This window comes from Anolis carolinensis, unplaced genomic scaffold, assembly GCF_035594765.1.
Source record: "Anolis carolinensis isolate JA03-04 unplaced genomic scaffold, rAnoCar3.1.pri scaffold_11, whole genome shotgun sequence".
NCBI lineage: Eukaryota > Metazoa > Chordata > Lepidosauria > Squamata > Dactyloidae > Anolis > Anolis carolinensis.
In genome coordinates, this window is record NW_026943822.1 from 18,581,254 (window position 1) to 18,598,749 (window position 17,496).

The 17,496-nt window shown below is 39.3% G+C and overlaps 1 protein-coding gene across 4 annotated transcripts in view; it reads left to right on the forward strand.

Annotated features, from left to right (window-relative positions):
- Nucleotides 1–17,413, forward strand: part of cpeb1 (cytoplasmic polyadenylation element binding protein 1) — a 53,553-nt gene extending 36,140 nt beyond the window's left edge. For 3 of the 4 annotated variants that reach the window (XM_062963481.1, XM_062963482.1, XM_062963484.1), the window contains 8 exons: nt 597–849; nt 3,162–3,275; nt 6,734–6,838; nt 8,591–8,727; nt 12,719–12,917; nt 14,362–14,456; nt 14,720–14,800; nt 16,010–17,413. In XM_062963481.1, coding sequence (XP_062819551.1) covers nt 597–849; nt 3,162–3,275; nt 6,734–6,838; nt 8,591–8,727; nt 12,719–12,917; nt 14,362–14,456; nt 14,720–14,800; nt 16,010–16,120 — 1,095 coding nt within the window. In that variant the 3' untranslated portion in view covers nt 16,121–17,413. The remainder of the gene's footprint in view (nt 1–596; nt 850–3,161; nt 3,276–6,733; nt 6,839–8,590; nt 8,728–12,718; nt 12,918–14,361; nt 14,457–14,719; nt 14,801–16,009) is intronic. The other variant, XM_062963483.1, reaches the window with a different exon arrangement.
- Nucleotides 17,414–17,496: the final 83 nt, after the last annotated feature.

The following is a 17,496-nucleotide window of genomic DNA, read 5'->3' on the forward strand; positions in this document are numbered from 1 at the left end:
CAGCCGGCATTTGGAAACAATAGACATTGACAAAATTACGATCTGCCAACTGCAAAAGGCCACCCTGCTGGGATCTGAGCGCATCATCCGAAAATACATCACACAGTCCTAGACACTTGAGAAGTGTTCGACTTGTGATTTTGTGATACGAAATCCAGCATATCTATCTTGTTTGCTGTGTCATACAATAAAATAATAATAATTCTTACCTGCCTCTCCTTGTGGTGATTGCCATTTCACTCAACGCAGTAGTAGAAAGGAGAAGCTTTGCTTATCCACTATTGCAACCTCATTGTTTTTAATTTGATGTTTTAATTCTATGTTGTGTTTTTTCGCCTATTGTGTATGTTTATTATTGGTTTCTGTTGTTGTCCTTTGATGTGTCATATTTTATCATTGCTTGTATTTTAATTTTGCTGTAAGCCGCCCCGAGTCCCCTTTGGGGGAGATGGAGGTGGGATATAAATAAACTTATTATTATTTATTAAGCAATTGCTGGATGGCCAGTTATCAGGATGTATCAATGCTGGGTTTAGGAGATGCCACCTTGAATTCTGGTGTCTCCAAACTCTGTTTTCAACCCCTGTCTCTTGCAGTCAAGCCTCCGCATCTCTCCGCCTCTGCCATTCCTGCCTCTCGGTGGTCTCGCCAGAGATTCCTTAAATGGAGCCGGCTCCCACCTGGACCAGGATCAAGCCACTCTGGCCGCAGTCACGTCCACCCCGACCGCCATCCCCAAGCAGTGGCCCGGAGCCTCCACTTGGCCTTCGTGGAACCTGCCGGACCCTTCCTCCCCGGAGGACCCCTTCAGCATCGAACGGGAGGCGAAGCTTCACAAGCAGGCGGCAGGTGAGCCTTTGGATACTAAACTGACCCTGGCTTGTGGATCACACTTCTGTTGGGCGAGTGGGCTTAGTAACAGAAGACCCTCCCCATCAATGTATAGCAGAGTAACTTATTAGCAGCATGACCCAGCACCAGTACCCAAAGTGATAAAAAGAACAAAAACACAGTCTAATGTTATCTCTTCCTTAGGAGGCTTTTCTTTATATCAAAATACAGTAGAGTCTCACTTATCCAACACTCGCTTATCCAACGTTCTGGATTATCCAACGCATTTTTGTAGTCAATGTTTTCAATTCATCATGATATTTTGGTGCTAAATTTGTAAATACAGTAATTACTACATAGCATTACTGTGTATTGAACTACTTTTTCTGTCAAATTTGTTGTATAACATAATATTTTGGTGCTTAATTTGAAAAGTCATAACCTAATTTAACGTTTAATAGGCTTTTCCTTAATCTCTCCTTATTATCCAACATATTCACTTATCCAACGTTCTGCCGGCCCATTTACGTTGGATAAGCGAGACTCTACTGTAATACGATTGCACTATTTACAAAAACAAGGTTTCCATAATACAACTAAAGTTCTTTATACTTCCACCTTTGCTTCCACGCTGGGCTTCTTTCTCATGCAGTTACCGTATATACTCAAGTACAAGCTGACCCAAATATAAGCCGAGGTACTTAATTTTACCACAAAAAACTGGGATAACTTATTGACTCGAGTATAAGCCGAGGATGTGAAATGCAGCAGCTATGGGTAAATTTCAAAATAAAAATAGATACCAATAACATTTCATTAATCAAGGTATCAGTAGGTTAAATGTTTTTGAATATTTACTGTATTTTAAAGAAAAACAATGAACTAGTTCTATAAGTGGAAAAGTAGGGGCAACAAAAACATTACGGTATCAACAATAACATAATAATAATAATAACTTCATTTGGATCCCACCCTATCTCCTCATGGGGACTCAGGACGGCTTCCAACATAGTAACAGGCAAACATTCAATGCTTGTATAAACAATGCAGAGCTAGATATAGATCTATAATTATAGACACTAATTTCACATATGCATTTCCCCTGAAACGTTTGCAAATCCCCTCTGTGTGTGTGTGTGCATTTGCCCTACAATATTTGCAAGCCCTAGCTTTTCCCGGCCACGCATTGCTGGGGCTTATGGGAATCCTTTGTTGGCCAGATGGAATAGCAGTGAATAGCCTTGCAGTCTCAAAGCCTATAGATCCTTATAGATCTATAATTATAGACACTAATTTCACATATGCATTTCCCCTGAAACGTTTGCAAATCCCCTCTGTGTGTGTGTGCATTTGCCCTACAATATTTGCAAGCCATATATATATATATATATATATATATATATATATATATATATATATATATATTCATATCTATCTAGACATGTCTATATATATTTGTGTATTCATTTCCCCTCTGTAATATATTCATATCTATCCAGACATCTCTCTCTATATAGATATTTGCAGAGACTTGCAAACATATGAGGGTAAATTCACATATAAAAATAATGTGTATGTATGGCTACAGATACACAGGTACATGGATCTATATGTATAAAGGATTTGCAAAGACCTGCAAACATATGAGGGGAAATTCATATATAAAATTAATGTATATAGATACACATATAAAGGTACATAGAGATGGCAAAAGCTTACAAGAGGTTAATGCCTATATATCTGTAGGAGAGTTTAATAAATATTTCAGGGGAAAATGCTTTCATAAGATTAATGAATATATATTTTTCTTCCTGACTTGCAAAGGTGTCTTTCTCTTTGCAAAACATTCCCTTGATTAAGAGTGAGGGAGGCTTTGCAAAAGTAAACACACTGATAAGGTAGAAGAAAGAAATAGATCATATATTGCAAGCAATAGCCTGCAGGCTCTGTTGCTGGCCTTGACCCGATTATAAGCCAGGGGAGGCTTTTTCAGCTCATAAATAAGGGCTGAAAAACTCGGCTTATCTTCGAGTATATACGGTAAACAGCTTCGCTCTCACAGTGAACTTAACACAGGAGCTTCAAACAGCAGCTTTGCACACAGCAGCCTTCACACTGGAGCGTCACACACAAAGCCTTCAATCTAGGGCTTTCTCACCGAAGCTTTTCACACCAGGCCTTCTCACACTGGAGCCTTCTTACTTTCCTCAGGGCGACACTAGTGTATTTAACTCTTTCAGTGCTTGACTCACATTTTTGTAATCAAAAATACCTAGTACATTTTTAATATTTCTGACAACTTCTTTTTTTTAACGGTTTTTTGTCTTCAGCCATGAACGAAGCCACCTGTACATGGAGCGGGCAGCTCCCGCCCCGAAACTACAAGAATCCAGTCTACTCCTGTAAGGTGTTTTTAGGAGGAGTGCCTTGGGATATCACAGAAGGTGAGTGAGTGACTGGCAGCTTCTTACGGCCCTCGGAGAGGCAGGTGAGTGATGCTGAAACATTCACTCCGTGCTGGCCTTTTCCCTCCTCCGTCACGTACAGGTAAACCCTCTTCCTGTGAGTATTTCTCCTTGTTGGGTAGGTATGACAACACCTGGGACTTAGCCACCAGGATATTTTGGTACCGTTGATGGTATCAAACTTGGTGAAAACTATTGTAATGATGCTTTTACCACTATACAAAGGGCAACAGTTGCAGTTCAATGCCATATAACATAGAACAGAGACAGAGACAGACACAGAGGCAATTTAAACCATCTCCAGCTTCCCGAGGGTATGCTTGATTCCGGCAACAAGGGGAGCAGCTTCTTCATCATCCACTGCGATGGCAACTTCCTCATTCCAGCAGCGGCTGGATGATTTTTATGGTGTTGTAAATTAGCCTCCCCACATATAAGTGGTACCTAAATTTCCTACTTGATAGATGCAACTATCTTTCGGGTTGCTTAGTTCAACAACGAGCAGGGTCTATGTTTATTTTAATTGTCAGGTGCTCACTCCGACGGGCTGGCCTCGAACTCATGACCTCTTGGTCAGAGTGATTTATTGCAACTGGCTGCTAACCAGCCTGCGCCCCAGCACGGCCAAAAATGATTTCAATACACCACAATTACCCACTCAGAATAAAAATAATGCATACTTAAATTCCACATGGTTATATACATAGTGCAAAAAAGATGAATTTAATACAGAATTATCGAAGGTAAAGCCACGGTGCTATTTTAATACTGATCAGAAAAAATAGCAAAGTACTTACTCAGTGTTGACATGATGCTCTTACATCATTATTGACAACATCCATATAATGCTGAATTCTAGCAATATTGTGCTATAGATAAGAACATATGTTCCTCAAGACTGTCAGGTATAACAAAGGAATTCGTACTGCTGGTATCTAATAATATCCCTATGTCATTATTTTTACATATGGGGAAGTTTTACCTATTTATAGACATTTCTTTTAGCTTCCCACATTTGTCAGAGGAGTATCATAATTATTAAGAGAAATCCACCTGTGCAGAAATAGTATTTTTAGTTTTAAAAAAATGAAAGATGTACAAGTTAAGAAAGCATATTGCAATCCTTATCTGCATTTGGAACTGGCGTAGACCTGAGAATAGCTCCAAATGTTTGGTCACGAAAGCCACTGGTAGATCTTGGGCAAGTCACCCTCTCAACCTCAGAGGAAGGTCATGAATAAATATTGCAAGAAAAAAGCTGTGATATGGTCGCTATAGGCCAGAAACAACCCAAACTACTGTTATAACAGCATAGTCCTCAGGACACTATCACATGTTGCAGAAACCTCAGTAAACATTCTTAGTGTCCACTCATAAATCATTATGAGAGTTGTGTTGTCGAAAGCTTTCATGGCCGGGATCACAGAGTTGTATGTTTTCCAAGCTGTATGGCCATGTTCCAGAAGCATTCTCTCCTGACGTTTTGCCCACATCTATGGCTACCAGTATTTTTTAAAAAAAAACTCAAATCAGGACAGTAAATAAAGAACAACACTCAAAAAATGGGAATTCCAGTCACGAAGCAATCAACAAAGGGTTCCCACAAAACAGGAAGCAGCCAGGTTGTGAAGCTGCGAGGCCATTCAATGCTAATCAAGGTGGCCAATTACTTTTTTTCCGCTTTTTTAATTGTTATTAATTTTTGAGAAAATAAAAATCTTATTTTTCCAATAATCTTTCTAGAAATTTTCTCTCAAATACTTTCATTATATATATATGTGTGTATGTGTGTTTGTGTGTTATATATATATATATATATACACACACACACACACAAACACACACACAATATAATTTACAATAATATATAACAATTATAACATGTTGTATATACATATAATATTCATAATACAGTAGAGTCTCACTTATCCAAGCTAAACGGGCCAGCAGAAGCTTGGATAAATGAATATCTTGGATAATGAGAGATTAAGGAAAAGCCTATTAAACATCAAATTATGATTTTACAAATTAAGCACCAAAACTTCATGTTATACAACAAATTTGACAGAAAATGTAGTTCAATATGCAGTAATGTTATGTTGTAATTACTGTATTTACTACTTTAGCACCAAAATATCACGATATATTGAAAACATTGACTACAAAAATGACTTGGATTATCCAGAGCAGGGGTCCTCAAACTTTTTAAGCCAAGGGCCGGTCCACAATCCTTCTGACTGTTGAGGGGCCAGATTATCATTTGAAAAAAAATACAAACAAATTCCGATGCACACTGCATATGTCTTATTTGTAGTGCAAAAACAACAACAACAACAACAACAACAATGAAAGAACAATACAATATTTAAAAATAAAAACAATTTTAACCAACATACATTTATCAGGATTTGAATGGGAAGTGTGGTCCTGCTTCTGGCCAATGAGATAGTCAAGTTAATTAGGGTTGTTGTTGTTGTTGTTGTTGTGTGCCTTCAAGTCATTTCAGACTTTGGGCGAGCCTAAGTCTAAAATTTATTATTTTATTTATTATTTACTGCATTTGTTTACTACATTTGTATCACATCCTTCTCACCCCAAAGGGGACTCAGAGTGGCTTACAAATTATATGTACATACAATATATTATATTATTAGCCTAGCACAATATTAGCATTATATATTACTATATTGAACTATACCACTATACTGTAATATTATTAGTAATATTATATGTAATATAGAATATATAATTAATATTATTATATGGTATTATTATTAGAGTTATATTGTATTACTTTATAATATTATCAATATTATATGTACATACAATATATTATTAGCATAGCACAATATTAGCATTATATATTACTATATTGAACTATACCACTATACTGTAATATTATTAGAAATATTATATGTAATATAGAATATATAATTAATATTATTATATGGTATTATTATTAGTGTTATATTGTATTACATTATAATATTATTATCAATATTATATGTATATACAATATATTATCTTATAAAACTGAGGGCGGGGGCCAGGTAAATGACCTCGGAGGGCCGCATCCGGCCCCCGGGCCTTAGTTTGGGGACCCCTGATCCAGAGGTTTGAATAAGCGAGGCTTGGATAAGTGAGACTCTACTGTATATAAATATAAACCCCACTTGCTTAGTTTTCCAACAGGCCTCATAACCTCTGAGGATTCTTGCCATAGATATGGGTGAAATGTCTGGAGAGAATGCTTCTGGAACATGACCATATAGCCCGGAAAACTCATCAGCCCAATTATGGGAATTGTAATACAAAACATGGATGGGGAATAGGTGACTCATCCTGGCTCGTCTTGTTGGGCGCAACCAAAAACCAATGGCAGGCATTGACTTGGGAGGTTCTTCTGTCCTCTAAACGCATGTCTCTCTTCCGCGCAGCGGGTCTGATCAGCACTTTCCGTGTGTTTGGTTCGTTGAGAGTGGAGTGGCCTGGTAAGGATAGCAAGCACCCTCGCTGCCCTCCCAAAGGTAATATGCCTAAAGGTAATACAGACGTGGTAGGAAAAACTTTTATCCATGTTATAGAGCACAGAGGGCTGCATGCTGGTGGCTGGAGAGGTGGAAGCCCCATAGGAAGGAGGCAGGCCCCACATTGGTTTTCCATTGAGGTCACTTCACCTGGTAATTTGCTTGGTTGGGAGCGGTGCGGAGAGGAATCCACAAATTGGTGGCACTCAGGATAGAGGGAGCAGGCATTATTTGGAAGAGAAATTATGGTATTATTATTATTATTATTGGCACAAAGGCACAGTATGACACAGCAAACGAGATCTATATGCTGGATTTCATACCACAAAATCACAAGTCGAACACTTCCCAAGTGTTTAGAACTGCGTGATGTATAATAATAATATCATATTATATGACACAGCAAATGAGATATATATGCTGGATTTCATATCACAAAATCACAAGTCAAACACTTCCTAAGTGTTTAGGACTGTGTGATGTATAATAATATATTATTATAATATAATTACTATAATAATCACAATAAATTGTTATTATTATTGACACAAAGACACAGTATGACACAGCAAATGAGATCTATATGCTGGATTTCATACCACAAAATCAGAAGTCGAACACTTCCCAAGTGTTTAGGACTGCGTGATGTATAATAATAATATTATATTATATGACACAGCAAATGAGATATATATGCTGGATTTCATATCACAAAATCACAAGTCAAACACTTCCTAAGTGTTTAGGACTGTGTGATGTATAATAATATATTATTATAATATAATTACTATAATAATCACAATAAATTGTTATTATTATTGACACAAAGACACAGTATGACACAGCAAATGAGATCGATATGCTGGATTTCATATCACAAAATCACAAGTCGAACATTTCCCAAGTGTTTAGGACTGTGTGATGTATAATAATAATAATATTATATTATAATATAATTAATATAATAATCATAACAATATTATTATTATTATTATATAATTAATATAATAATCACAATAAATTATTATTATTACTGACACAAAGACACAGTATGACACAGCAAATGAGATCTATATGCTGGATTTCATACCACAAAATCACAAATCAAACACTTCCCAAGTGTTTAGGACTGTGTGATGTAAAATAATATTTTATTATTATAATATAATTAATATGATAATCACAATAAATTATTATTATTATTATTATTATTATTATTGACACAAAGACACAGTATGACACAGCAAATGAGATATATATCCTGGATTTCATACCACAAAATCACAAGTCGAACACTTCCCAAGTGTTTAGGACTGTGTGATGTATAGCCTTTTCCTATATTATTATTATTATTATTATTATTATTATTATTATTATTATTATTATTATTATTATTATTATGGAGGCTGTATCATCTGTTGAGGTTTTTATTATCGTTTTCCTGCATGAAAGCGGGAAGGCGTTGGACTACATGTCCTATGGGGTTCTCTTTATTGTTGTTGTTATTGTTGTTATTATTATTATTTTCACCATTGTTCTTGTTTCAGCAAGGAAGTAACTTGCTTTGTTATTAACTTGGCCATTTAAAAGCACCTTTCTGTTACTCAGGATTCTTAGATCATACAGTTCGGTTCAGGAATCTTGGGGTAAAGGGATGATTGGAGCTGTTTCTTTTGATACAGTGCAAGCAATTCCATGTTTTCTATGAATGAGTGAGATTACACTTGCCCTGTTGTCATAAGACTATTTTTTCCTCTCCTTCCAAAGGCTATGCTTACCTGGTATTTGAGTCCGAGAAATCGGTGCGCGCTTTACTCCAGAATTGTTCCCGTGATGTGCTGAGCCCCAGCGGCCTCAGCGAGTACTATTTCAAGATGTCCAGCCGCAGGATGCGCTGCAAAGAGGTGAGCGGATGAACTCATATTTCGCGGCCCCAACGGAAAATGGAATTAAATGACTGACACTCAGTCCTTGCTTTAGCTCCAATGTGCTTTGAAGCACCAGCTTGGACTTTCCATGCTTCAGAGCTAGTTTCTCATTATCTGCCTTCATAAAGGGATATACGGATATACATTTCACCCAGCATAATTATCTGTGTAGAATTGGAATTTGTCTTTGGATTGATGAATATGATTATCTGGCTTTGGATCTATGCACCATAGTTGTCTAATGTTTACATATGTTGTTGTTGTTCGGGCATGGAATAATGCCACTCAGTAAGCCGTCCTGAGTTCCCTTCAGTGTGAGAAGAGCGGGATATCAATGTCGTAAATAATAAATAAATAAATAAATAAATACAGTAGAGTCTCACTTATCCAACACTCGCTTATCCAGCGTTCTGGATTATCCAACGCATTTTTGTAGTCAGTGTTTTCAATACATCGTGATATTTTGGTGCTAAATTCGTAAATACAGTAATTACCACATAGCATTACTGTGTATTGAACTACTTTTTCTGTCAAATTTGTTGTATAACATGATGTTTTGGTGCTTAATTTGTAAAATCATAACCTAATTTAATGTTTAATAGGCTTTTCCTTAATCTCTCCTTATTATCCAACATATTCACTTATCCAACGTTCTGCTGGCCCGTTTACATTGGATAAGCGTTGGATAAGCGATACTTTACTGTAAATAAATTTGTTGGGAGATGTTAGCTGGCCTCGGTTGTTTCTTGTCTGGACTTCCCCTATCTTCTGAATGTTGTTGTTTACTTAGTGTCTTGATTTTAGAGATTTTTAATACTGGTAGCCAGACTTTGTTTATTTTCATGGTTTTCTCCTTTCTGTTGAAATTGTCCACCTTTCCCAGGCAGAAAACAGCCAGGCTTTGAAGCTGCAAGGCTAGTTAATGCTTACCAAGCTAGTCAATTCACACTTGCCTCAGGAGTTCTTTCTCCAACCCTGGGCATTATTCCACATATATATCCCATCTGTCTAGTTGCCAACAGATCTCACAACCTCTGAGGATTCTTGCCATAGATGTGGGCAAAATGTCAAGAGAGAATGCTTTTGGAACATGGCCATACAGCCCGGAAAACTCACAGCAACTCATTGTAATTGTTGGCTGTTGGGCCCTTGGGAATGGGTCTAATCATGAAGTTCTCCAAGCCACTGAATTTAGCATTTTTGTTGCTCCCGCCAGAATAAAAGTTGTTTTAAAGAACACTTTAATGTTTCTGGGAAGCCCCACTGTGCTTTTAAAGGAGGCCCATGCCTTCTGCAAACCTTGTTCTTAAAGATCAACTGTTTTGCTGCACCGCCATATTTTAATAACCTTGGATGGTAACTCTAATAATAATAATAATAACAATAATAAATTTATTTTTATACCCCGCCCCATCTCCCCGAAGGGACTTGGAGCGGCTTACATGGGGCCAGTCCACAACAATAAAAAAAGCAATAAAAACAGGTAATAACAATAAAAATAAGTCATAAAATCTCATTCAAAAACAAACGGTAAAAAACCTTGGATAAAATCTAGAAAAAACCTGGGCCAAAGTGTGAGTTTGTCAAAATCAACAGGAGGGGAGAATTAACCAAATTGTCATCGCCTTCAAGGTGCTGGAAGAGGCGTCAATACAGGACTATTATTCCAGAGTTGAATTTTTTTTCCCTATAGCCAGAGACGCTTTACTTTTACGCTCTGGATTTAATTTGCACTTGCAAATAGGTCAGTGGGAAAAAATACAAACTTTCAGCAACAATAGTGGCTGTCCCTTACGCAGACTGATAGATGCTGCCAGGAGCTGCTTGCAAGGCAAGTGTTAGAATTGGCAGCAAGGCTCTGCATAGATCTTTCTCAACAATAGGCCCCTGTTTCGGGTGGCGGTGGGATGAGCAAGAAATCCATGAGCAAAGCAGTCTGTGGATGGATGGCTGGCTTCTGGCCTCCCGCCCAAGGTCTTCTTCCGCTTGCATCTCGGCCAAGGATGTGTTCGGCAGGCAGTGCATAGAATGGAGATTGAGGAGGGGGCTTTGACCTTTATTCCTTACCATTGTCCCACAAGGGGACTTGGGAACTGTCAGAGTTGACTTTCCAAATGTTCCTGAACTAACAAATCTTGGGGATATTTATTTATTTATTTATTGGCCACATTTATTTCCCGCCCTTTTCTCCCCGAAGGGGACTCAGGGCGGCTTACAAGTTATATATACATACAATATATTATATTATTAATATAACACAATGTAAGCATTATATAGTGGCGTTAAAGTGTGTTAAAGCACTGAGCTGCTGAACTTGCAGACCGAAAGGTCGCAGGTTCAAATCCCGGGAGTGGAATGAGCACCCGCTGTTAGCTCCAGCTTCTGCCAACCTAGCAGTTCGAAAACATGCCAGTGTGAGTAGATCAATAGGTACCACTCCAGCGGGAAGGTAATGGCGCTCCATGCAGTCATGCTGGCCACATGACCTTGGAGGTGTCTACGGACAACGCCGGCTCTTCAGCTTGGAAATGGAGATGAGCACCAATCCCCAGAGTCAGACATGACTGGACTTAACATCAGGGAAAACCTTTACCTTTTATTATATTGTACTATACGACTATATTGCAATATTATTAGTAATATTACATGTAATATAAATATACAATTATAATAGTATATTATTATTATATTGTATTACATTATAATATTATCAATATTATATGTATATACAATATATTATAATATTAGGTTAGGAGCCCCCGGTGGAGTAGTGGGTTAAAGCCTCACGACTTGAAGGTTGGGTTGCTGATCTGCAAGCTGCCAGGTTCGAATCCCACCCAGGAAGAGCATGGATGAGCTCCCTCTATCAGCTCCAGCTCCATGCGGGGACATGAGAGAAGCCTCCCACAAGGATGGTAAAAAAAACATCAAAACATCCGGGCGTCCCCTGGGCAAAGTCCTTGCAGGTGGCCAATTCTCTCACACCAGAAGCGACTTGCAGTTTCTCAAGTCGCTCCTGACATGAAAATAATAATAATAATAATAATAATAATAATAATAATAATAATAATAATAATAATAATAAGTTTATGTGCAATGGTTCCTTGGAAGAATGTTGTTAAGTAACTATATGTTTTAACCTTGACTAATGTATTTTATGGATTATTGTTAATGGTTTTAGATATGTTGCTGTTTTTATTGATCTGTTTGGCATTGAATTTTGCTGGTTGTTGTAAGCCACCCTGAGTCCCCTCGGGTGAGAAGGGCGAGGTAGAAATGTTGTAAATAAATAATAAATAAATAAATTAGTATAGTATAATATGAATATTATATATTATTACATTGTTAAATTGATACAGGAGACATGGCGACTGAATTATACTTGGTGCTGTATTAACTCTTGTTTTATTGTCTTACTGTGTTTTATTTTTATTTTTTTGTATATTGTTCAGTGTATTTATACTGTTTTTGTAAATTGTGCTAGTTGGGCCTTGCCCCATGTGAGCCGCCCCGAGTCCCCGTGGGGAGATGGTGGCGGGGTATAAATAATTTTTTTATTATATTATTATTATTATTATTATTATTATTATTATTATTATTATGGTGGAAAGATGTCTTCCTGGCCTTGCCTTCTTCATTCTGGTCCAACCATCTGATGATATAGGAGACGTGGTAGAAAGATGTCTTTAAAAAAAAAATACTGTATATACCAGGCATGGGCAAACTTCGGCCTTACTGGCTGTTAGGAATTGTGGGAGTTGAAGTCCAAAACACCTGGAGGGCCACAGTTTGCCCATGCCTGCTGTAAGTTCACAAACTCATACATGAACTTGCATAGTATCCCATGTGTTTCTGGATTTCAGTTCCCTTAAACCCCAACCAACATATGCCAGGGATTCTGGGAGGTAAATAAGAGGAATATTTGGAGTGATTTGTTGGTGACTGAATGGTGCCATTGGTGTCTCAGGTGCAGGTCATTCCGTGGGTCCTGGCAGACAGCAACTTTGTGCGCAGTCCCACCCAGAGGCTTGACCCGGGCAAAACCGTCTTTGTGGGAGCTCTCCATGGGATGTTGAATGCCGAGGCCTTAGCGGGGATCCTCAACGACCTGTTTGGGGGTGTGGTATACGCAGGCATCGACACGGACAAGCACAAGTACCCCATCGGTGAGTGAGTCCTAGCCGTGACCGATCCTCCACTGGGGTGTCCGAGGGATTTGAGAAATGCTTAAGCGAAAATTCCTTTTCCTGGCCCCCAAAAAGATTAAGGGATGCAACTTAAAAAATCATAAGGGTCTTGTAAGTTGAGTTCTATCACACAGACCTAGTTGTGTTGTTAGTTTTTGGAGAGCACAATTGGGAACCAAGTAACTCAATGTTGGGGGGTCATCACAAATTTGGCAATTACAGCTTTCTGTTAGCAACAACATGCAGGATTTACACTGGACTTTTGCAAATAATGCTTCAGCTGTACTTCACAAAAGTGCTTCTTTAATGTATTCTACTCAAAACCCCTTTCTTCCCAAGGAATATTTTTGTGTCCACTTTCTGCCACAAAATGACCCTAGTTATGTATATGTATACATATACAAATTGAACATTTACTGATAATAAATCAGCATTTGAAAGGCTTGCTGAACAGATTGAAAAAGCCCACCTCGGCTTATACTCGGGTGAGGGTCCTGGTTGGCTTATATTTGGGTCAGCTTGTACTCGAGAATATATGGTACATTTATTATTTTTCTCTATTATTATTGGTATTACTACATTTATTATTTTTCTCTATTATTGTTGCTACTATTACATTTATTTTACTCTATTTTTATTATTATTATTAATACATTTATTATTTCACTCTGATCTTATTATTATTGCATTTATTATTTTACTCTATTTATTATTACATGTATTATTTTACTCTATTATTATTAAAAGGATACATAGGCACATTTACATTGAAGAAGATGAGACTAATGATTTGATCAGAGTTGGACAGTCTTATCTTAAATTTGAGCTTTATGTAAATATTCAAAAACATTTAACCTACTGATGCTTCAATTAATGTAATTTTATTGGTATCTATTTTTATTTCTGAAATTTACCACCCTCGGCTTATACTGGAGTCTTTTTTTCCCAGTTTTTTTGTGGTAAAATTAAGTGCCTGGGCTTATATTCGGGTCGGCTTATACTCGAGTATATACGGTAGTTTAGTAACTTGAATAAACAGCACCTTTGACAAATTAGTGTGTATTTTCCTCAGGTGACATTCAAATGTTTTTACTCATGTCCCATTTTTCCTACTGTCTTGAAATTTAGTTCTTAATATATATTTGGGTGCTTTTAAACAGCGAAGATGTGTAAGTTTCCTAAGTTGCCATCCACACCTTAGTTTGAGAGGTATGATTCAGGGATATTTCATGCCGGGGTTTTCTAAAGATCCGACTGCTGAGCCTTCTCTCCTCGTCTCCCACTTCCATTATGGCAGACTTTGCAGTAAATCATGTGTGTGCTGACTCACAGTCCTTGCATTTCTGCTCTTGGCTCGTGGCTCTGGGCAGATCCGTTCTGGTGCCGCATATTTATTGCACTAAAAGGGCTGGTTTGGTTTCAGGATCCGGCCGTGTCACCTTCAACAACCAGCGCAGCTACCTGAAAGCCGTGAGCGCCGCGTTTGTGGAGATCAAGACGACCAAGTTTACAAAAAAGGTACGACACATCCAATAGAGACAGAAGGATGGCTTGTATAAATATGCATGTCGGCAGAGATAACACAGTCCTGCAGGCTTTCTGTAGAATCAGGGCAAAGATGCCCGATGGGAAAGAATAGGAGAGCTGCTAAGGGGGACAGGACAACACATTCTTCTCTTTCTCTTCCACCCCAGTAAAGAACTAGAAGTAGAAAAACTGCTTGTGCCTCTGCCCTCCTTCCTTTGTGGCCCTACTATTGCATTTCCTTGTTTTCTGGGCAGGTTCAGATTGATCCGTACCTGGAAGATGCCATGTGTCAAGTCTGCCGCTCTCAACCAGGTCCCTTCTTCTGCAGAGACCAGGTATTGCCTTTGTCTTCCTTCTTCCCTCCCTCCAGTGCAATATATTCCATAATTGCTCAGAGTACCATTTCCAGACTTTGGGTGTTGAAAGCCCATAGACCAGGCATAGACAAACTTGGGCCCTCCAGCCTTTCGGTTGTTAGGAATTGTGAGAGTTGAAGTCCAAAACACCTGGAGGGAGGGCCGAAGTTGGCCCATGCCTGCCATAGATAGACCCTGACACTCCCTTGAAGCCTCTTAAAATATGCTCTCAGATTAAAAAAAATAACACATCTTGTTTACTCACAAACATCTTGTATTAATTCACCATACAGGCACATTTCTTATTTAGGTTCAGTTATAGATAGAATGTAGTTCTCTGTGTGTTGAGTACACAGGGTATCGTTCTTAATAGGTATAGTTGTACTCAGTGAAGTCCATAAGGCATACTTGTCTATTGAAATCTAAAACAGTAACATGCATCCACCTCCACTGAGATGTGACACAGACATGCAACCACTTCCACGGAGGTGCAACACAGACATGCAACCACCTCCACTGAGGTTTGACTCAGACATACAACCACCTCCACTGAGGAGCGACACAGACATACAACCACCTCCACTGAGGTGCAACGCAGGGCCGTAGCCAGAAAAAAATTTCGGGGGGGGGGTTTTGCAAATTTCGGAGGGGGTTGAACCCATAACACACACACACACACGGGCTACAGGCCTGTCAATATCTGCTTGAGATAGTGCCTGGAGGGACTCTTTTGCGTCTCATAGATTTGGTTAAAATTCACGAGTAAACCAGGTTTTCTTTTTTAATCTGAAAAATTTCGGGGGAGGGGGGGGGTTGAACCCCTACCCCCCCCCCCCCCGGCTACCGGCCTGTCACATGCCTCCACCTCCACTGAGGTGCGACTCAGACATGCATCCACCTCCACTGAGGTGTAAAGCAGACACATCCACCTCCAATCAGGTGTTGAGCAGACTGACTACAAAATGGAGTCTTGTGTCTGAACATGCTCAGTACAATCACATATCTATAACCCCTACCACACCAAAGAGGTCCAGTCGAACTGGCAAATCCACATACACATAGCAAATGTCTACATTAAGAAATGAGCAGTGAAATCCACATACACATAGCAAATGTATACATTAAGAAGTGAACAAGGCTTGAGGGATTTTGCTGTTTCCGACGTCTCTTGCCTCTCCCTCGGGGCAGATCTGCTTCAAGTACTTCTGCCGCTCCTGCTGGCACTGGAAACATTCCATGGAGGTCCTGCACCACCACCGCCCGCTGATGCGCAACCAGAAGAACCGGGACGCCAGCTAGAGCCCGGCGCGGCTGCCTTGGGTCCACCTGCCACAGGGAGGGAGAGCGAGCGAGAGGAGAGGAAGAGGGGCCTGGCAAGCTTCCCGGGGTCACGCCAATGCCTGGGAGGTGCCCGTCTTGGAAGGACTATCGGGGATTCTTGCCTTCACGTTTGCACTTGCTGGTCTTTATTTGTTTTTCTGCACTTTTTAATGCACAGTGGATTTTTTGTCGGGGGGGGGGGGGTTGTTTGAGGGGGGGGGGGTTCGGGAGGGGATTCTGCGGTTCCCAGACTTGGGTCCCTTGTTGCTGACGAGAAGCATGAAGGGGCCTTGCGTTGAGAAGGTGTTGAATGCGGATGCCTTCGCTTCAGTTTCTTATTTATCGAGGGCCCTTTTTTTACATTCCTTGCAATACTGGTGGTAATAATGCAGGTCTCATTGGCTCGGTTTTTTTGCAGTTGCCATACAGTGCCTTTCCATTCATTTAAACCCCCCCATCTGAACGGAGCAAATCAAATGTTCAGCTGGCGTTTTTTACTGTAACAACAAGGAGACTTTGTTCTTCACTTAAACCAAATCATATTTCCTATTTTACGCTCCAGGATTTTTACCAGTTCCTTTTTACACTCTTGAAAAAAAAACGGTTTTTAAGTCGTTGGAGACTAGATTTTTTTCTTTCCTGGCAGCTTTTAACATCATTGCAACTTGTGTCTGGGAGCTGTTAGTTTAACCAAAAAAAAAAAAAAAGTTTCTCAAGTTGTGAATAAGCAGTATTTGCAACCCAGAAGGACAGGATTTTCGGATTTTGAAACCGGACCGGATAAACGATCTCTGAGCTGCTGTATATAGTTTGTTGCACTTTAAGTTGCACTTCAAAGGGGGGCTTGATAACAGGTTTTTAATCACAAAGTCACAAGACTTCAATTTTCTTTTTTATAACTGAGCTGATTCGAGGGCTGTGCTTTCAGGGTTCCTAGAAACCCTTTTTTTTCCCTGTCGAGAAGAGAGAGAGATGTGCGAAGGAGGAGCGCGGCCCGCAGATTGTGCCGGGAGTTGAAGTTTTGATTTTGTTTTATTTCTTTCCCCCCTCTTTATTAGAAGCTGTGTGCCAAAGAACCAGTGTCATATGTTCTCCCTTCTTCCTGCTGAGCTGATGTTGCATATTCCAGCTGCTCTTTGTGGGGTTTTGTGAACCAGTATGTGAAGTCTCTACCTCATTGTAGTATATGCAGGCAAGACTGCACTCTCCTACGGATGTGTGGAGTAAGCTGTGATGTAGTTCTTGGCACATAATAAAACACGTTGCAGCAGAGCTCTTGCTTCTTCTCTTTGAGCCTGTCTTTCTCAAGCATTGGATGCCCTCGGTTCAATTGTTTATTTATGTATTTATTTATT